Here is a 22,528-nt window from a genome sequence, read left to right on the forward strand (position 1 = left end):
ATTTGAAAAACAAGTTCAGGACCCAGACCTGGGGGAAAAAAATAAATGTTTATGCAGTTACTTTAACAACTTCATAAAACATACCGAGCACTGATGGCAGTTTGTGGGTAGAGACGCAGGAGGCACACGGCATAAAATTGGATCATCTAGGGACCATCTAGTGGCCCTAACAACAATCCAGTGGCATAGGTACTCCAGGTATCATTGCCCCTGTTTCATGCATCAGGAAGAGGCTGATGCCTCAAGTGGTTTGCCCTTGTTGCCCATAGTCATTCCATTAAATCCAGGTCTCCCAATGCTAGGCCTGGCACCGTAACTCCGGCCTGTGACCTCGGTAGCTGACTTCCTCTTCACTTTACATGGTATTTCATCTCCCATCTCTTTACCTTTGCCTTAGCTGTGCCCCATAGGTAGCATTCTCTCCTTCTCTGCCTCTCTCTGCCTCTTGGAATCCTTCCCTGCCTTCAAGGCTCAGTTCAGATGCTACTTTCTTTTCTAGTTCCCCTTTCTCTCTGTTTCATGCCTTCTCCCCCATCATTGTGGTGTGTGTGTATTGACTATTTGCTTCTCTCTGACCATAGTATGTCCCCTGTGGGGTAAGTTCCTTGAGAAACAGTGACTTGGCTCACTTTTTTTTTTTTTTGGTGGGGTAATGAGGGTTAAGTGACTTGCCCAGGGTCACATAGCTAGTAAGTTTCAAGTGTCTGAGGCTGGATTTGAACTCAGGTCCTCCTGAATCCAGGGCCAGTGCCTTATCCATTGTGCCACCTTGCTGCCCCCAACTTGGCTCACTTTTGATTAACATAGTGCCCAACGCATACTAGGTGCAATGTTTGTTCATTGATTGGTTCTCTTGATAATAGGCATGATAACTGAGAATGGTCAGCAGGGATGACCTAATGCTGGAATTACCTATTCACTAATCATAATGGAAGGAGATAGAGGCAAATGTTATTAGAGCATCAGGGTGGAACTGAAAGTGGTGACCGCAGCGGCTTGTTTGGGAAGTGGGGCCCGTGTTAGAAGGGGCCTTGGCGAAACAAATGAAAATTCTAGAATTAGAAGTTTTAGCTGGGCCGGGTGGGTGGCTGGCATTGGGAGAGTGGGAGGAGGTGAAATTTAACAAGAGGATATTGTGGGTAGCTGGGGGAAGTCAAGTGAGAAAGCTCACTGAGCAATGTCAGGATGCAGAGGAAGTCCAACATGTGGCCTTGCCTAGAGGTGACAGGTTCAGAATGGCTTTGAGGCTGATGGCAACAGGGGGGAGAGAAGGAAGGCGAAGGTGAGAATGTCATATTCTGCTCCAGAGAAATTGTGAGAGTCTCTAGTTGAGAAAAATGAAGACAGTGGAATCTCCCCTTAGAGCGTGGCTCAAACTGAAGGGATTCGCTTACATGGAAGGTCAGATCATCCCTAGAAAGAGAACTACATACATTAAAAATCCAATGAAATACAAGGAGCCTATCACATAGTTTGCTAGTTCCGCACCCCAAAATAGCAGCTGAATTATAAGAAATTCAACTGCATTGAATTTTAAAAGGAAAACCCTAAAATATGTGGTTACTATTAGTGGTGAGGCCTGGGGACTGTGAAAAAAGAAAGAAAAGAATAGGTAACATTGATTACTTTTTCTAGAGGCCTTTACCCATATTATCTCAATTAAACCTAACAACAGCCCTGAGGGGGTGGGTACTAGTATTATCCCTGTCTTACAAACAAGGAAACTGAGGTCCAGAGGGTTATTTATAAGTAACTTATTTAAAGTCACACAGGTCCTAAATAGCAGGGCTGGGATAAACACAGGTTGTCTGGGGCTGAATCCAGCACTTTTTTTTTTTTAATCATTATCTGTTAATTCATTTGGGTCTAGCCTCTAAAATGCCAAGGATTTTGTGAAGGGTTTCACTCATTACTTTATGTTTATTTGGTTTTTGGTTATTAAATTTGCATTGAAAATAATAAAAGTGGATAGGGAAAGAATGGGGTAGGCCTTGGGAGGTTAGTAGTTAGTTGGGACCCTTCCAAGCAGACACTGTCCACAGGGATTCTCTTCTCCTTCGGGCTGTTGCTTTTTGAATTTGACCTTCCCTCCTCCAGGCATTTCTTCTGTATTTTTATTTGCACAGTCCTGAACTTTACATAGATGAGGGGGTTTCTTTGGGTATATTTGGGGCCCTTCCTGCCAAGCATAACATATTTCTACAGTCAAGGGATCATAGATTTAGGGCTAGAAGGGACCTTGGAAAAAGTCTAATCCTGCCTTCTTATTTTACAGATCAGGAAACTGAGGCCCAAAGAATTAAAGTGATTTGTTCAAGGTCACACCCGTAGCGAGGGGCCGTCTTGAGATTTCAACCTAGGTCCTCTGACTCCAAATCGTGCTCTTATTTCCCAGACATAAACGGAATTTTCCCACTGCCTGGGCACCTTTGCCCTTCTGCCAGTTCCTGATTCCTTCTTGGCCCAGAGAAGTTCAGATCAGAGCCTTTGGTGATGGGACTGGTTGTGAGATGGAGAAAGGGGAAGGAGGACAGCAGAGTAATTTCCTGTGGCTGCTCCTTCCCTTCCACCGTTGCCCTCCCCACATCCCCTTCTCTTTCACCGATTTCCTCCCCCTTCACTCCTCCCTCCAGAGCAGGGCTTCTTAAGCTGAGGTCCACGGACCCTTGGGGCTTCACGGATCTTGCAATCATGTGAGCTTGGATGGGATTTTTTTTACATCTTTATTTTCATTCATCTCTGACTAAAATTCAGCAATGCCTTGAATGATTTTTAAGACATTGTTGCAGACAAGAGTCTGTAGGCTTCTGCAAGACTGCCTGAGGGCTTCCATGGTGCAGAAAAGGTTGAGAAATCATTGCTCCAAAAACTTTCAGCTCCTGGATGAAATGTCCGTGGTGATGGGCATTTTCTGAGGTGGACAGATTGTACTTTGGTCTTTTGGGTACCCAAAGACCATTCATTATCCCCTAAACTAGCCTTTTTCTTCTGGGTAGGGTTGAAGTTCATTCATCCTCCTTCAGTCACCTCGGTGGTATAGATGAAGATATACTTGACTTGGAGTCAGAAAGAGCTGGGTTTGAATTCAGCATCAGATTTTTTTGTGTGACCTTGGACCTCACTCAACCCCAGTTTCCTCACCTGTAAAGTAGGAATGAGAATAGGACCTACTCCATAGGGTGACTGAATAGCTAGGTGGCATGGTGGATAGAGTACCCAGTCAGGAGTCAAGAAGATCTGAGTTCAAATTCAGCCTCAGGCACTTCCTAGCTGTATGACCCTGGGCAAGCCATTTCATCCTGTTACCCTTAGTTTCCTCATCTGGAAAATGAGCTGGAGAAGGAAATGGCAAACTACTCCAGGATCTCTACCACGAAAACCCCAAATAGGGTCCCACGAAGAGTCGGACACAACTAAAACAGCTGAACGACGCACACACGGGTTGTTGTGAAGCTGAAAGGGGATTACCTATCTAAAGTGCCTCACCAACCTTGCAATCCTCTATGGACGCCAGCTGTTAATGTTTATTAAACACCTGCTGTGAGCAGAACTCTATGCTATGTACTTGGGAGAGAAAAAGTTAGATAAGACGCAGTCACTGATTCCATGGGTCTTGAGGAAATAGGACACACACACACACACACACACACACACAATCATATTACACAATATGAAATGCTAAGTGGATTAGAGAATTGCAAAAAAAAAAAAAATGCTGTGTAATGTCCAAGGACAGACTTTAGGCAAGAGCTTTAGAAAGGCAACAAATAGTGGAGGAGAGGTAAGAACAGAAAGGGAAAAAAGGAGGAAGGCACATTATCTTTTCATCTTTGTACCTAAAATGGTGGCTAACTACAAAATCCTTAGAAAACCTCAAAGGGGCTGTGCTGTGGCTTCGGGGACAGGAAGAGAGAAGCCATGAATCAGTTCTCTTTTGGTCTAGGCCTTGGGAGGGAAACCTCTGTTGGAAGAATCAGGTGGGAAGACACAGTGAGAAAGGGCCCAGGCAGTTTCTGGCCTGGAAAGAGGCCAAAAAAAGATCTCTAATTTAATCCCTCTAAGGCAGGGCTTCCTTACCTCTCCTATGTTCTGGTCTGATGAAACCCATGGACTCTCTCTCAGAATAATGCTTTAAAATGCATACATGAGTGGATAGAGCACCGGCCCTGGAGTCAGGAGTACCTGAGTTCAAATCCGACCTCAGACACTTAACATTTACTAGCTGTGTGACCCTGGGCAAGTCACTCAACCCCAATTGCCTCACTAAAAAAAAAAAATGCATACATGAAAATATGTAGGATTACAAAGGGAACCAGTGAGGGCAGCCTGATGGCACAGTGGATAAAGCACCAGCCCTGGATTCAGGAGGACCTGAGTTCAAATCCGGACTTACTTACTTACTTACTTACTTACTTACTTACTTACTTACTTACTTACTTACTTACTTACTTACTTGGCACTTACTGGCTGTGTGACCCTGGGCAAGTCACTTAACCCCCATTGCCCCACAAACAAGCAAAGGGAACCGTTTATGTTGAAATAAAAATTTGTTTTTTCCCCATCCAGGTTCAAGTTCCTCACTACCACCCAGTTAAAGCCTCAGTTTCCTCATCTGTAAAATGAGCGAGTTGTACTAAATGACCTCAGAGCCCCTGTCTAGCTCCTTACCCCCAAATGCTTTTAAGTATCAGACTTCCTCCCCTCCAGATTTTCCTTTCCCCTGGCCATAGGAGCACAGAGTCCTGCCCCCACTCCCTGCACATATGGGGAGGTGGTGAGGAACGTGTCCTTAGCATCCCCTACTGGAATGTTTAGTATCTTTTCCCATACAAACGCAGTTAACCAGGGCGGTTAGGTTCTATAATGCAATGCTATACATCGAGTGTTTTGCAGATTAAATAGGCTCTGGTGGGCTGCTCTGGGAGTATAACTGTTGTTTGTATGGAGAAATCTCACCCAAGTTCCAAACAGCTGACTTTGAAACGAGTAGCAAACAGCCCCTTCCTGGACTTGGAATTAGCACAAAAGGCCAAGGGATGAACTCTACCTCTGTCTGGCCCTCCTAGAAAGTGGGAAGAGGCAGGAAAAATCCCTTTGAGAGAGAGCAGCAGAAGAAGGCAATAGGAGGGATCCCCCCCCCTTTCCCACCCTTATAAAATAAAGGGTTGGGAAGCAAAAGGAGAACCCTGTAATAAATGGAAGATATGTCTAGATGTGAAAGAGATAGGATACATCTGGGTGAGGTGGTCCAGGCTAATAGACTCAGGCACCCCTGATAAAGAACAACTTTGTTGTTTTTTTAAAAAAAAAACAAACTCATTTTCCAGCCTGCTTGTCATTAAGAAAACTTCTCTTTCCCCTCAGTTGTAGGCACAGGGTGGTCTGTTTTTCCTAAATAGATGCCAGATGCTCAAATGCAAGTCAGCTGTGGCCTGATGAGCTTCATGCCGCCATGATGCTGATGTGTGAGATTCAAGGAGCAAGGTTGCCTGGGAGCTGAGGAAAATTAAACACTAAGTTCCCCTCTCCATGGGCACCAGAGTGGTCAAGAATCAAGATTAGCTGGGACAGGGGAGGATCTGGTCTTCTGAGAAACGGCGAGATCAATGAGAATAAGGCTGCTTAGCTGCCGTTTTCCTTAAATACAGCTGAAATAGCCAGGCTGGTGTGAAATAACACGTCTGCAGCTAGAGTCTTCACACAGGGGAAGCACACCAGCAGAATCACAGAATTCAAGGGTGTGGGAGGGGTTCTCGGCAGCCACATCGTCCAGCCTGAACACAAAAGACACCCCTCCTCTCACGTGCTTGACAAGTGGGCTTCCGGCATCAGCTAGAACAGCCTCTGTGGAAGAGGAACCCACCACTTCTCATAACGAGTTTCTCCTCACCTCAAGCCTACCACCTTTTACCGGCTGCTCCTCGTTTGGCCCTATAGGCCATGTAATCCTGTTTACACATGACATTTCTTCAGACACTTAAAGACAGCCATCATTGTCCCCTTCTGAGTCTGCCATTCTTCAGCTAGAGGTGGCTAGTTATAAATCCACAGGATTGTGTTTTCCTCTCACCCATATCTCTCTATCTTCTCCATAGGAATATTATGTGATACTTGAGGAAAAGTTTTGACAAAACCTAGGTAAACTCTATCCATAGCATTCCTCCTCATCTGCTAGTTTAGTAAAAAATAAAATAAAATAGGGGGCAGCTAGGTGGCGCAGTGGATAGAGCACTGGCCCTGGATTCAGGAGGACCTGAGTTCAAATCCGGCCTTAGCCACTTGACACTTATTAGCTGGGTGACCCTGGGCAAGTCACAACCCTCATTGCCCTGCAAAACAAAATAAATAAATAAAATAAAATAAGTATGTTTGCCATGGCCTATTCTTGAAGCCAGGCTGCTGCTTTGTGATCACCGCTTAACTTCCCCAACCATCTTTGTAAAGAGCCATTCTGGAATTTCCCCAAGAATTGAAGCCAAGAAACTCTGTCCTCTTCCCTTTTTTGAAAATCAGGACCACATTTGCCCTTCTCTAATCTTGTGGTACCTCTCCTGTTTTCTATGATTTCCTAAGTGTCGGTGATGGCAGCTCACCATAAACATCTAGTTCTTCCAGGACCAGGAGATTTGAATTCATCAAGAGCAGCTCTTACTATCAACTTGTTTGTTTGGGGTAGTCATTTTCCTGCTCCTTGCAGTGTAAAGGTTGTCCTCCTTTGTCAAGAAAACAGAAACAAAACAAGAGAAGTGCTGCCTTCTCTCTGTTGTCAGTTATCCCATCCACTCCAAGCAAAGGCTGTATGTCTTCTTTGATCCTCCTTTTCCTCCCAATTTAACTAAAACACCAACTCTATTTGTGGACTCAGCTCCTTTTGAGCTTTAGAGTTCCTGACACTGTTTTTTTTTTTAATTTTTTAATTTTTTAGTGAGGCAATTGGGGTTAAGTGACTTGCCCAGGGTCTGAGGCCAGATTTGAACTCAGGTACTCCTGACTCCAGGGCCAGTGCTCTATCCACTGCGCCACCTAGCTGCCCCCTGACACTGTTTTAACAAGCTCTATACTGTGTTTTTTTATTGATCTTGTGTGCCTGGCCTCAATTCCATTTTCTGTACATTTATTTTTTTTAAATCTAAATGGGCTAGTGAGTTCCCTGTCCATTCCCATTTTTTCTTCCTTATTATAGTTGTTGTCCACATGTATAAACAGACAGGAGAAACATCATGGCAAGGAATATCCAGTCAGACAGATCAGTAGGGTTTTATTTTTAGAGTAATTCTTTTTCCGTGGCATTGGAATGGTTTAGCATTTTGATGCTTTAGGGGGAAAATGGACTCTGGAATAGTTACCTTCCAGACTAATGTGAAACAAAATCGATAATGGCTCACAATCTCTCCTAAGCACAGAGCCACTGGTGCACAGTGTTATCCTTTCAGATTTGAGTGGCAAGGGAAAGTTTTTTGTTGTTGTTTTTTTCAATTACAAATGCCTGTACGAACAAGGAAAATACTTCCATGTGCAATGAAAAGGTAAAGAATGAGCAGAAGTCTTCATTTAGAGGAAGAATCAGACATACAGACATCTCCAGTTTTATTTCACCAAATACCATTTTTATTTCTACTTCCACAAAATCTTCCAAGATTTCCTGGAGTTTCTATTTTGTTACCGCCATCTTGTTCTCCAGTCTCCTCTATAGACTTAGGTCAATAAACAATTGTGCACCAGACTAAAGAGGTCCTTTAATCGATATGTTCTGTTCTGAAAGTGGTAGGTCACTTACTAAATTTTATTCACGTCTTCTGAAGAAAAATTGCAGTACTCTAGATGTGAAGTCTTAATGTCTGTGATTATGACGATGACAAAATCATGATTTAAAGGTCATTCCTTTGACACCTCTTTGTATCTAATTTTACTTGTTTTGGCAAGCAAGTAAAAAATAGCACCTAATTTATCTACTCAGTGTACATATTCTGTTTATCTTTAGACACTTTGTGAACATATTAACACTGGACAGATACAGTCAATGATAGCATAGGTACATACATAACACAGATCGTCTCTCTCCTTATCCAGCCCTCTCCCCTCCAAGGTTCCTCCCTCTCCTCCCCAAATGATTTTGTACATGTTTTTGGCATTGCATTTCCAGCTCCTAGCACCATGCCTGGGGCGTAGTAGGCATTTAACAAAAGCTTGTTTGAGTAAACTCAATTATATTCAATTCAGCTATCTTTCCAACTAGGTTATAAACTTGTTGGGAGTATTGCTGACTTCTTCAGTATTCTTCATAGGACCTAACACAAAGAAGTCACTCAGTAAGTCAGAAGCATCAACTCTTGGTATTGAAAGGGCCTTTCAAAACTATCTGACTGGTTCAGGCTTTCTTGTGATGTATGAATCTCTTCAGTAACATTCCCAACAACTGACTGATCTTGTCCATCTAGTCTCTGCTTTGGGGGCTTCTGCCTAATTTTCTTTTCTAGTCTTTTCATAGATCTAAATAGGAGTAATTTCACTTTTGTCTAATCCCCTTCAGTCTCTAGCAGAGTACCAGGGGCATCATAGGGACTTACTATAAGATCTTGATAATTTGATCTCTTTTGCATTTTATCCAGAATTTCTACTTGGCTAATAAAGGAAAAAAAGAAGGCAAGGAAACAAATGAGAAAATGAATGCAAAGAATAAGGAATTTTTACTAGAGGTAAGCTTAACTGGGAAGTGATGAGAAAGGGAGGGGACATGGGTGGTCTTTGTCATCCTTTCTTTGTCCTGTGATGGAGATCAGCAGTCTGTGGACTTGGGGTTAGGACCTGGGTTCAGATCCCAAATCTGACAATCACTACCTGTGGTGTGACCTTGGGAAAGTCACTTAACCTGTCATCACTTTCCTCATATGTAAAATGAGGTGGGGGGGGGGGTTGGATTAGATGGTCTCAGAGGTCCCTTTCCATCCTATGATACTACTGAAAGAAAAAAAACAGGAGAGACTTTACCTCCATTGTGCTTTTTTTTTTAAGGGTAATTCAGATGGAATTAAGTAATTTTGTAACCAGTTTTGAGGTTTGGGGAAACACACCTGGAAAGATGAGAATTGTTAATATGCTTAGCAGACCATCATATGGAAATGCAATGATGCCAAAAAAAAAGCCATCTGCCTTCCTCATCTCAGACTTTAATTTAAAAAAAAAAACCTGAGTAAATTTCTAATTTAGGCTTTACCCTTGGTCTCAGTTATTTACAGTTGTTTCTCCATCAGTTAGCAGTATACTTTCTTCTTAAATAGCAGATGCCGCAGTACGCAAAACACGTACATCAAGGGCATCAGCTAGAAGTAGCTTGATTTAAAGAATGATCTGTTAGAGTTTGTTTAAATGAGAACACAAATGTCTATTTACGTTTTGTATATTTTGTGTAACTGGACTCTCGATTGCAGGAAAGTTTCTGTGGGACATCGGTCATTGTGCCAGAGATTGAAGGGGCTCTTTATTTGAAAGAAGATGGAAAGAAATCCTGGAAAAGACGCTATTTTCTTTTACGGGCTTCTGGAATTTATTACGTACCCAAAGGAAAGACTAAGGTCAGGAAGTCAAAAGGAAACACTTTAGCAATAAAACATTTCATGAAGGTGAAAGAAAAGAAATCTTCAGGTGACATTTTAAGGGCAAATGTCTGTTATACCTGAGATGTCTGATATCGCTACAGCACTTGTACAAATACTGTGTTAAGATGAAGCTGATGAAGCGACTTTTTGTCTTTTAGTAGTTTGGCCTGGCACATAAAAATGTTATGTTCACTTTAGTGATACTGGAACACACATTAGTGATACTGGAACGTCAGGAAGATCCGAATTCAAATCTGTCTTCAGACACTAACTAGCTGTGTGACCCTAGACAAGTCACTTCACCTCTGTTTGCCTCAGTATTCTCATCAATAAAATGAAGATAATCATAGTACCTACCTCCCAGGGTTGTTGCAAGGATCAAATGAGATAATAATTGTAAAGGGCGTAGCAGCTAAGCACCAGGCACATAGTAGGTGCTATGTGAATGCTAGCTAGTATCTTGATGATGATGATGGTGGATGGTGAATGGTGATGACATTGTCAAGACCTCATATCTTCGCTGGGCTAGAGAAAGGGAGGGGTGTCTTCTGATTTCTTCATACATAGCCTTTACATAGCAAATCACTGAGGGATAGGAATAGGCCCCCACTGATATAGGTTCCAATCACAAATATTTATTAAATGTCTCATATGAGTAGGCATTCAATGCTTTGGTTAGAGGCTGTTTCATTCTTTTGTCTTCCCCTTTTTCAGGGACCTCAGATATTTGTTCGCTTACCTGCTCTTTCCTCTGCCACTAAATGGTCTTCATCCGTGCCATCTCCTCTCTGTCAGCAAGCATTTATTAAGCACTTAGGATTTGCCACGTCTTGTGCTAAGTACTATGGAATACAGAGGTCAAACTGAGGCAGTTTCTGCCCTTTGGGTGCTTCTAAGGACTCAAGTCCACATCCTTTTCCTCTCCCTTCCTGTCCCTAAGTTAACACATTGTTATTGAATGAATTTTTTCTACAGACTTTTTACTGCGGTCACTACAGAAAAATGGGGCAAAAAAACCCCAAACTAGATACAAAATTAAAAGAAATGTTAAAAGTAGATAGTAGGAGGGGCAGCTAGGTGGCGCAGTGGATGGAGCACCAGCCTTGGAGTCAAGAGGACCTGAGTTCAGATCCAGCCTTGGATACTTGACACTTGCTGGCTGTGTGACCCTGGGCAAGTCACTTGACCCCAATTGCCTCACTTAAAAAAAAAAAGTAGATAGTAGGGGGCAGGTAGGTGGTGCAGTGGATAAAGCACTAGCCCTGGATTCAGGAGGACCTGAGTTCAAATTTGACCTCAGACACTTAACACTTACTAGCTGTATGACCCTGGGCAAGTCATTTAACCCCCATTGCCCTGCCCCCCCAAAAAAGTAGATAGTAATAGTTGCCCCCCTGGTTTTCACTCAAATAATAGGATCAAGGCCTGATCTAAGCCCCATTTTACTGTCTTTTTGTTTTGTTTTGTTTTGTTTTGTTTCTTCTGAGTCATTTCTGTCCTCACTGCTCTGTCTCACTTTCTGTGTCCAGAGAGGGCCTGATACTCATGAATTTTCTTTCCTTTAGGGTCCTACATCAGTCTTTTCTTCCACTCATGTAAACTCAGGAACAATCACAATGATAATTGCTGCTTTTATATAGCACTTTTTCTAGATGCTTTCCTCCCAACCCTGTAAGGCATTCCCACTTCACTAGTAAGGAAATTATGACAGCGACTTGGCTTCCTAGTTGTCAGCCCACTACCCTCAGCCACCTGGGTTGGGCAAAAGGTGCTAATGACACTCATTCAGTCTCCAGAGTCTCCAGGTTGATTCATTTTCACCTCAGTGGAAACTCCAGCCTGACTGTCTAGGTCTCATATTGCATTGATCCACTCAGGAAAGTCATGCTTGGCCATTCCTCAAACACTCTCTTATGGAACATGGCTGCGGTACCCTACATTAGTCCTATACTTGTTAAGGTGTTCAATAGTTTTAGTTGACCCAATGTTTACCCAAAAATTTTGATTGGATGCTCTATCTTTGCTTTCATATCATATGCACTTAAGCATTGGCAGAATCCTTTGCTATTTTCTGGTTGAACTTCCCTATTGCTGTAAGAATCTTTTCCACAGTATCCCTAGGACATCATTCAGCCTGCTTCTGTCTTGACCCAGCTTTCATGTGTGCAAATAAGGCTTTTAGATAATTCAAACATAATACTTTTCTTTAGCATTGAAATCCCATTAAAAAAGATTTTTTTTAAAAAAAGAAATCCCATTAAGGTAAAACTTCCATGGACAATTTTTAGGGAGAGTATGGTGTATAGTGGGTAGAAGCTGGGCTTGCAGTCAGAATGACCTAAGTGGAAATCCCATCTCGGACACTCATAAGCCACATGTCCCTAGATAAGTCATCTACCAAGTCATTGATGGGTTGGCATAAGGAGTGTTCTTGGTAATTCTCATACTTAGCATTCCAGGTCCTTTACATGTTCCCATCAGAGTCAAACTGTCTGCCTTAGCTAGAAGGCTGCAGTGTGGGTTTAAGTAAATAAATAACACTATGTACATGACTAAAATGAGGATGATAGACTAAGGGGAAATCTGAAGATTTTGTTTTATTTTTATTTCATTTTTTTTTTTAGTGAGGCAATTGGGGTTAAGTGACTTGCCCAGGGTCACACAGCTAGTAAGTGTTAAGTGTCTGAGGCCGGATTTGAACTCAGGTACTCCTGACTCCAGGGCCGGTGCTCTATCCACTGCGCCACCTAGCTGCCCCAAATCTGAAGATTTTGATTCCAAAAATTGTGAATCGTTTATCTAACTCTGGGCCCAGCACTCTATCCACTAAATATGGTATGGTAATGGAAGGCAAACATGCATACCTACCTGCCCTTATTTAATAAAAGAAAAAAGGAAATCTCTTTTGTCATTCAAAATATAGGGACCTGGACTTTTGGTTTCATTGCTATAGGAAGCCCCCAGGAGAGGAAATTCCCAGTAGCCATACCTTCTGTGCAACTGAAAATCAGAGAGCCGTGCCCATGGGCATTATGAGATTAAGAGAATGTCCAAGAGAATCCCAGAGCCAGCACATAGCAGAGGCAGAAGAACCCAGGACTTTGTGGCTTCTAGGCCAGCTCTCTGTCCACTCTGCCAGGTTGCCTCTCACTTGAAAATATTCTAAATTTTATTATGAATACATAACATTGTTATAGGCATTCAGGTGCAAGTTAGTACTTTCTGAGAATAACATCTCTGTTTAAAAGTTTTGCTCAGGAGCAGCTAGGTGGCGCAGTGGATAGAGCACCGGCCCTGGGGTCAGGAGGACCTGAGTGAAAATCCGATCTCAAACACTTGACACTAGCTGTGTGACCCTGGGCAAGTCACTGAACCCTCATTGCCCCAAAAAAAAAAAAAGTTTTGCTCAATGCTTAATGAACAAGCAATGTCTGTGTCTATATGTAATTTGAGAAGACTTTATTTGATTTAGCACAATACTTGGCATACAGAGCCAAGAGCTGAATAATTGATTTTTTAGTCATTCATTTCTTTATCCATGTTAGCAAGGCAGTGTTAGCATATATTACCAGTACTTGGCATAGTGCTGGGCACATAGTAGGCACTTTAAAAATGTTTATTGACTGACTGACTGACTGACATTTAGAAGTAGCCCCTTTATAATAGAACTGGCAAGTATAATGTTATTTGCTAAAAATGAGACCCTGCAATTGCATGGCTAAATCAAACAGATGCTTCTTTTGGTTTATCGGCCTTTCTATCCATTTCTACAGATAACTAATTGAAAGTTGATATTATAAGGTTCCAAATGTGTTGAATTACTGCATTTGAAATAAGACATTTTAAAAAGAGCTATTAGCTGGTATGAAAATTCAGGAGTTTGGGGGATTGTTTCCATAAAAAAAAGAAAAAAATTTTTGAAAAAGAAAAAGACATATGACAGTAAAAAAAAAAATGGGGGAGGGAACCAAGCAGCAAAATCACATGTGCTAATTCTAACTCGTATTTTTATAAGCTATATTTAACATCAAAGAAACCAGAACAGAGAAAGAGAACCAATTTATAATTAAGGTGTGATAGAATATGCAGATTCGACACCACACTCACTCTTCACAAAGAAGATTGCTCAGTGAGGCAGACATTTTGTTTCCATGGCAACACATCAAGCACAATAAATAGCAAGAGGAAACCTGCAGTATTAGAAGAAAAAAAAAGGGATGAGAGAAAAAAAAATCTTTGCTTTGAGGAAGTGCCTGAAATTTCTGCTAATTTACTGAGAAGTACATTGAGTACCTTTTATTGTCTGTTTCTTAGTGGAAGCTTTCTCTAGGGGAAGAAAAAAACAAGATGCTATTTCTAACCACAGAATCCATCCCTCTGTCAGAATGGAAAGATGTGCCCTGAAAGGAAATGTCTTTCTTTCCTCGGTGGTCACCTTGTCTTGATTGCATGAGAAAGAATAAGCCAAGGTCAGTTAGTTGGGGCTTGCAAAGTCAGTCAGTGGTGCAAGGTGTTAGAAGAGCAAGAGAATTTCTGCTTCTATTCTAGCTGGTTCCAGTTCCCTTTATTTTTCTCTTTCCTCTTAAAAAAACAAGAGCTTTTATTTTCAGGATACCCTTCCTAGCAGAAGATCAGATAAAACAAACAAAATTCAAGATGCTTTTTTAAAAATTTTGCTTAAATGTGACACGTTAGTCGTTAGAGAAAAATGTCAAAAATTCTCCTAAGAGGCTTGGGAATGGGAGGGCTTTTTACTGTCCTGGAATCTTAGTTAAATTTTCTGTAACATTATATTATTTCCCTTTACTTTGTAGACATCCCGGGATTTGGCTTGCTTCATACAGTTTGAAAATGTAAATGTTTATTACGGAACTCAGTACAGGATGAAATATAAAGCTCCAACTGACCACTGCTTTGTACTAAAGGTATGTGCAAGGAAATCCTTTGTTTTATATTTGATGTTTATGAGGATTGTGACTCTGGGCATCCCTCCTAAGCAGTAAATGTTAAACGACATACTTGACCACCGCTTTAAAAGTAACAACTTGCATTCTACTCTGTGTGTATTTATGTATGCATAAATGTGTTTTACTGTTCATTTAGCCCAGACCTATGCTTTCATCCATGTAATGAACCCTTTCCAATGTTGCAGCATCATCTGTAATTGATTGGAGTTTCATGGAGTATATGGAGAGGTTCAGTGATTCGCCCATTGTCTTACAGCCAGTGTGTATCAGAGGCAGGCTTTAACCCAGGGTTTCCTGACTGCTCTCCAGCTCTTAGCAAGTGCCCAGCACATACTGTGTGCTTAATGCTTCCTTCTTTATGACTGTGTAGTTTTAGAGGAAGATTTATTCAAGGGGGGAAAAAAACCAAGATGCTCTTTCTGGCCACAAAATCCATCCCTTCCTCAGAATGGAGTGATCTTTGGAACATGTGCACTGAAAGGAAATGTCCTTCCATCCTAGGTGGTCACTCACCTTGCCTTGACTCAGTGGGAATGAGCCAAGGTCAGTCAGCTGTGGCCCTCCAAGTCTTGTGTGGTCATTTACAATATAGACTATTAAGGGCAACCTCTATTTTTTATATTTTAGATTTCTGTGTCGCAATATAGAATATTAAGGATAATATAATCCAAAAGGATATCTCAGTCTGAAGTTTCGATATGAATCTCAACCCTAGGTTCTTATACAATTTATGGAAGAGGATTTGAAATTTGAACTAGGGCAAGCATTTTGTGGATAACGTCCTAAAACCCAAGAAATCAATTCTTTATGTACTGACTTTCCTGTGTTCAACATGGAGTAAATTTTTAGAAAACCAGTATCTGTGCTCACTAGCAAACTTTACATGGACTAAATTAAGAAGAAAAAATTCTACATTGGTACCATGCTTTGAAAGGCTAAACAGAAATATCTTTCATCTAGCAAATTTGGCATCTGATTCTTATAAATGGGTTCAAAGTGATCTGATTTCTGCATTGCTCAGTTGTTCCTGCGGTACTATCTCTTTGGACCCACACAGAGCCTCCCTCTATGCCCGGATACTTCAAACACATCAGAAAGTATTTCTTGAGCATTCAGTGACACCCAGCAAAATACTAGGCCTCCTGCAGCATGTTCTGCTTCTGGGGATCACACTAGTAATCAGATACACAAATGTCAAGCCCTTAGCTTTTTGAAGTTGAATGGAGCCTGGTGCTAATGAAATGAAGGTCACAGGTTGCCTTTTCACATAAGCCAACCAATTCGAAAGCAAAAACTGTTGTCATGACCTACAGGCTACAGCCCCAGGCCTGGGCAGCCCCTGGAGACATGCATGCCTTTGGTCTCACAGGGGAGACTGGGTGTGTCGGGAAACAGCTCAAAGCCTGTGTGCTCTGGTATGCATCCTGCCTCCTACCAGATTGACATTCCAAGATGGCAGCGTCTTAAGAAAGCTTCATATCTTCCCCATGACCTCATACAGTACTTTGCCCCTAGTAGGCGCTTCATATACATTAGATGAATGAATGTATATAACACGTAAAAGAAATCTATACAAATAATGTTTTAGTACATCCGATATCACAGATGATGCATTCTTGGCCAAAGGCAACATAGTACACTATCAGAAGCCATAATGAATGCAGTTACTCTTGTTTTTTTCATTCTATTTTATTTGCTTCGCTGTTTTAAAAAGGACCACAGCAGAATTATTGCTTCAATAATATACCCTTTTTATATAAATGTGGATAGACCATAGTTCAGGTCATAAAACATGAGAGTACAAAAAGTCTTTTTGAACTTATTTCAATTAGTGAAAGAACTGTTCTTAATTCCCTTTCCATCCCATCTTCTCCACTACATTGGCCCCCTCTGTCATCCCCACTTTCTCACTTACCTTCACCCTTTGTCTACTTGATCCTTTCCTACTTTCCTACATGCTCATTTCTCCCTCATCCTCAAAAAAACAAAAACAAAAACCCTCTCTTGATCTCTCCATCTCCACTTGCTATTGTCCCATATCTCTCCTTTGTTGGCTAAATTCCTTAAGCCTACTCTGTGACCTTATCAGACAATCTGCTCTCTTCAAAGTTACCAGTGATCTCATAACTGCAGGATCTAATGGTCTTTTCACGGTTCTCACCCCTTTCTGCAGCTTTTGATACTCCCCCTTCTTAATACTCTTTTCTCTTTAGTTCTCCACTGCTAGGTAGAGTCAGGAAGATTTGAGTTCAGATCTGGCCTCAGGCACTTATTAGCTGTGTGACCCTGGGCAAGTCACTTAGCCCTGTTTGCTTCAGTTTCCTCAGCTGAGCTGGAGAAGAAAATGGCAAACCACTTCAGTATCTTTGCCAAGAAAACCCCAAATGGGGTCACGAAGAGTCGGACATGACTAAACAACAACTTTCCATCCTGGTTCTCCTAGTCTCTTTTGCTGAATCTTCATCTATGTCATACCCATCAATGGTGGGTGTTCCCCAAGGATCTGTCCTGGGTCCTTTTCTCTTCTCCCTTTTTACTGTTTCACTTGGTGATGTCATCAGCTCCTGTGGATTTATCTCTATGCTGATGATTCCCAAGACTACTTATCCATTCCTGTCTAGACTTCCAGTGTCACATTTTCCACTACCCATTGAATAGATCAAACTGGATGTCTCACCAACATCTTAAATTTAGCACGTCCAAAATTGAACTTACTATCTATCTTTCCTTCCAAACCCTTCCCTGGTCCAAACTTCATTCAAGTCGTAACCAAAATCCTACCTTCTGCAAGAAGCCTTTCTTGGACTCCTTTAATTCTGGTGCCTTAACTCCAGTTTGTCCCATATATATGTTATTTGTACATAGTTTTTTTTTTTTTAATATATATGTTGTCTTCTCCATTATACTGAGCAGGGACTGTCCTTTGCCTTTATATCCGAAGTACTTAAGATGGTGCCTAGCACATAGTAGGTGCTTAATAAATGTAAACTACTAATAATAATAATAATAGCTAACACTTATATAGCTCTTTAAGATTTGCAAAGCTATGTGTTATATCATTTGATCCTAACAGCAATACTGAGAATAAATGCAGTTATTATTAGCTCCCATTTTACAGATGAGGAAACTGAAGCAAGCAGAAGTTAAGTGACTTGCCCAGGGTCACACAGCTAGTAAGTGTCAAGTGTCTGAGGCCGGATTTGAACTCAGGTACTCCTGAATCCAGGGCCGGTGCTCTATCCACTGTGCCACCTAGCTGCCCCCCCCATTCATTTTTAATAATAAATATTTTAACTTAAAATTTTTTAATTCCAAATTCTGTCTTTCATTCCCTTCCTCCCTTTTCCCCTCCCTGAGGTGGTAAGCAATCACATGTAAGTATACATGCGCAATTATGTAAAACATTACCATGTTAATCATTTTGTATAAGAAAACTTGAATAGAAGGAAAGAAAGTGAAAAATAGCATGCTTCAGTCTGTGTTCCACCACCATCAGTTCTTTCTTTGGAGGTGGATAGTATGTTTCATCAATAGTCCTTTGGGATTGTCTTAGATCATTGTATTGCTGAGAATAGCTAAGTCATTCAGTTCTTTATCAAACAATAATGCTGTCTTTGTGCACAAAAGTCTCCTGGTTCTGCTCACTTCACTATATATCAGTTCATATAAGTCTTTCCACACCTTTCTGAAATCATCCTGCTTGTTATTTCTTATAGCACAATAATATTCCATCACCACCATATACCACAGCTTGTTTAGCCATTCCCCAATTGATGGGCATCCCCTGTGATTTCCATTTCTTAGCCATCACAAAAAGAGCTGCTATAAATATTTTTGTATAAATAGGTCTTTCTCTCTTTTAGTGGATTCAGCTCATTTTTTTGTTCCTAATACCAAGGGAAATGGATTTTCGTAAAATTTGTCCACTCTGAATAGATTGTATAAGGACTCAACAGGAGTGTACTGGGCAAGCCCAGCCCTGAGCAAAATGGGAAAGTTGGTGATGTTTATTCATGGTGTCCCACCTCACTTTTCTATCCCCTTGTGGATGGAAGGAGGGAAGAAGGAAAGGAGTAAGGGATAGGAGAAGGAAGGAAAGGAGGGAGGGAGGAAATAAGCATTTATTAAATGCCTCCAAAGTGCTAAGCACTTATTGAGTGCTTTATAAATATCTCATTTGATCTTCACAACACCTCTCCAAGGTAGGCACTGTTATTATCCCCTTTTGCAGCAGAAGCAATTGAAACAGACAATGGTTAAGTGACTTCCTCAGGGTCACCCAGCCAGGGTCTGAGACCACATTTGAGCTCTTCCTGACTCCAGGACCAGCACTCTATCCGTGGTACCGCCTAACAACCTAATTTCTACCAGTGTGGACGTGGGCAAATCATTTCCTCTTTCCTGGCCTCTTTTTCCTAATCCATAAAATGAATTGATGGGACTGAATGACCTCTGAGGTTCCTTCCAGTTCTCAATCTATAACCCATGCTCCTGTGAACAGAAGCAATCATAATAAGCAATTGAGAGAGAGCAGGCAGTCTCAAGGTCATAACGATGAAGGAATAGAGGTTAAAAGGGGGGAGAAGAGTGATAAAGGGGCTATTCTGGTCCTCTTCGGGCTGCATCAGTCTCCTGTACCCATTGGTCATTAGCACAGAAGGAATGAGCATGGAAACACACCCCTTAACCACTCATGGACAATAGTAAGGAAGCCCCAGCTGCATTCTGCAAGGCTCATTGCAAGGGGTTGTGAGTCCTAATGGTCTCCATTGCCTAAGGAGCGGGGCAAAGGTCCAGACGCAATGGCTCATCTCTCCAGATCGTTTCCCCCTGAATGGAAAGGTTCGGTTGATCTTTTTGAAGTATTTCTGTCTTTGACACCATTCATTTCACAGCCAGCGTGTCTCGAGCAGGAGGCTGGGTGCATACTACCATACATACTACACAGTGTCAGAGCTGCTTGACGATCAAAGCCCAAGCTTAGTTGGTGATGAGAAACCCTTCAAAGGGGGTGGGGGAAACGTAGCAAGGTAATCTATATGCAAATTGAACCGGTTTACTTGGTCTGATGTGCTCGAGACAATGTGTGTATTTAATTATGGTTTATTGGGGCTGGTTTTGCTTGAGTAATCTGAGAGTAATGGTGCATAATGCTGAATTAATCTCAGATTTAGAAAAATTGGTTTCCAGGGAATCAGATGAGACAAGGGCATCAGCACGTACCATTTATGCAGCTGGGTACCTGTCTTGAAGCCGACTGCTGGAAGAGCAGCCTTTCTATCCTCTAAAGTCTGTTATACTTAACTACTTTTGCTGCCGGTCCCAGAGCCAGGGAGGGTCAAGGCTGCCGAAGCCTTCCCCTCTAAAATTGCTCCCACAGCTGACCCTTTGTCATGGCCACAATCCCATACTCCCATGTCCATCCCACCCTTGACTTTTTATTGAGTCTATTCAGTCATGTATCTGAGAGCAGCATCAAGCAAGAGGACATGTTTTGTGTTTCAGGCAGGTCATCTTATAGATGGAATAGCTAGACTCCTATATAAATCCAGAGCTGGAAAAGACCCCAGACAACATCTGGTTCAGGAGCTTTTGACCTTCCCTTCCCCCCCCCCCCCCCGGCCATGAGGGTTAAGTGACTTGCCCAGGGTCACACAGCTAGTAAGTGTCAAGTATCTGAGGCCAGATTTGAACTCAGGTCCTCCTGACTCCAGGGCCAGTGCTCTATCCACTGTGCCACCTAGCTGCCCTGGAAAGCCTTCATTTTTAAGAAAGATCTGAGCCTACAGGCTCAGTCCAAAGCACCAATTTTGTTTGAAGCAGAAATTTTTTGAAAGCATAGAAAATCATAACCCTTTTTACCAAAAAGCAAGCAAGTTTGCAAGCTGCCACTCAGTGTGGTGCATAAAAATGGGGAAGATAAGAAGCTAAATTACAGGATCGTAGATTTAGAGCTGAAGGAGACTCTTGAGCTCATCTACACTAACCCCATCATTGTCCAAAGGAGAAAAGTCAGGCCAGTGAACACAAGTGACTCCCCCCGGTCCTCTAAGCAGTGAGGAGCAGGGCCAGGTTTATACCCACGTCCTCTGGTTGCAGAGCTAAGCCTCTTTTCAATACACCAGTCTTGAGCACCGGCCCTGGATTCAGGAGGGCCCGAGTTCAAATCCGGCCTCAGACACTTGACACTTACTAGCTGTGTGACCCTGGGCAAGTCACTTAACCCTCATTGTCTCTCCCCCCCCCCCCAAAAAAGATTACATCAATATACCAGTCTTGAGCAGCTAGGCCCTGGATTCAGGAGGACCTGAGTTCAAATCTGGCCTCAGACACTTGACACTTACTAGCTGTGTGACCCTGGGCAAGTCATTTAACCCTCATTGTCTCCCCCCCCCAAAAAAAAGATTACATCAATATACCAGTCTTCAGGTCTTGATGAAGATGAAAACTAACCCATTTTCCAACAGGTTTCTTTCTGATGGTTATCATCAGGAAGCCGATGGCTAACCTGTGAACAATCAGTGAGATGTTCCTTTTCATTCTAGCTTCCCGTTCTGGCTAGATGGCATTCAATTGTTTCCTTAAGGTCAGCTTCTGCTTTCCCAACCCCCCCCCCAACCCCACTTGCCCTCTCCCATGCGCCCTAGCTCCTTCTGCAATAGTGTGGGGAAATCATTAATTTCCTTATTCAGAGGTTTAGTTACAGTTTAGAGAACTTACTTTGTTTACCTATACCCTGGTGCTTTCTTCCCCATCTTGTTCAGCCATCCATGAAACTAACTGGAATTTGGGCCACGTTTTAATTAGGAAAACTATATTTATTTAATGCAACAATGCATGGATGCACAAACATTCCAGAAAGAGTGTGGTATAGTTCAAAACTGCTGGATCTGAGAAGTCGGAAGATCTAAGTTCAAGGCAAGTCACTTCCTCTGGGCACAGTATGTTCAGCTGTAAAGAAGAAAGTTGAGGGGGCAGCTAGGTGGCGCAGTGGATAAAGCATCGGCCCTGGATTCAGGAGGATTTGAGTTCAAATCTGGCCTCAGACACTTGACCCTTACTAGCTGTGTGACCCTGGGCAAGTCACTTAACCCCAACTGCCTCACCAAAAAAAAAGAAGAAGCGAGTTGGACGAGGTGACCTCTGAAGCCCTCTATACTGATCCAATGGCCTAGACCTCAATTTAATCTTAGCTTTGTTATCATTTGAAAGGCATCATGGAGTAGTAACTAAAGAGAAGACCCTGAGGTCAGGAGTACCTGTGTTCAAGGCCTGACCCTGAAACATACTGGCATTGTGATCTTAGGCAAGTCACTCGTCTTCTCAGTGTACCAGGCAATTCTCTAAAGACTGAATGTTTCAGAAAAGGTGTTCATCTGTACTAGTAGAGGAAATGTTCTTATTGGGAGTTCCCTATCTATACAAATGAAAGTATAGATCTGGTTCTTCTCCGTGTCTAATGGAAGGGATTTATAGAAATTTCCTGTCTTCATCAATAACCCATTTGTCCTGGGGAGGTTAGCCCAGTGCCTGGTCTATGGTAAGCAGTTCAGAAATGCCTTCTCATTCATTCATCTTGCTGTAGCTATCTAGTTTCATCCATTTTATATGGATATTGAATAGCTTCCTTTGCAGAATTAGTGTATTTTTTTTTTTAAGTGAAGCAATTGGTGTTAAGTGACTTGCCCAGGGTCACGCAGCTAGTAAGTGTTGTCTCTGAGTCCGTATTTGAACTCAGGTACTCCTGACTCTGGGGCCAGTGCTCTATCCACTGCGCCACCTAGCTGCCCCTAGTGTATTTTTTTTAAAGCAGTAGTAACATGATGAGAGCCAACCTCACTCAGGAAGGCCTACATCCAAGTCCCGTGCCTAACACATACTAGCTTTGTGACCCTGGGAAAGCCTCTTCATGTTCTAGTTTCCCAGCAAGTCTCTAAAACTTTAAGTTGTACAGCAGTTTTACAT

General features: G+C 42.1%; 1 protein-coding gene across 1 annotated transcript in view; it reads left to right on the top strand.

Moving 5' to 3' along the window:
* The window catches only part of LOC122729169 (amyloid beta precursor protein binding family B member 1 interacting protein), a 119,023-nt gene that overhangs the window by 74,884 nt on the left and 21,611 nt on the right, over positions 1-22,528 (top strand). Inside the window, exons 8-10 of the mRNA XM_043967886.1 lie at positions 8,610-8,696; positions 9,429-9,572; positions 14,411-14,521. Coding sequence (XP_043823821.1) covers positions 8,610-8,696; positions 9,429-9,572; positions 14,411-14,521 — 342 coding nt within the window. The remainder of the gene's footprint in view (positions 1-8,609; positions 8,697-9,428; positions 9,573-14,410; positions 14,522-22,528) is intronic.

The sequence above is a fragment of the Dromiciops gliroides genome, chromosome 5, assembly GCF_019393635.1.
Source record: "Dromiciops gliroides isolate mDroGli1 chromosome 5, mDroGli1.pri, whole genome shotgun sequence".
NCBI lineage: Eukaryota > Metazoa > Chordata > Mammalia > Microbiotheria > Microbiotheriidae > Dromiciops > Dromiciops gliroides.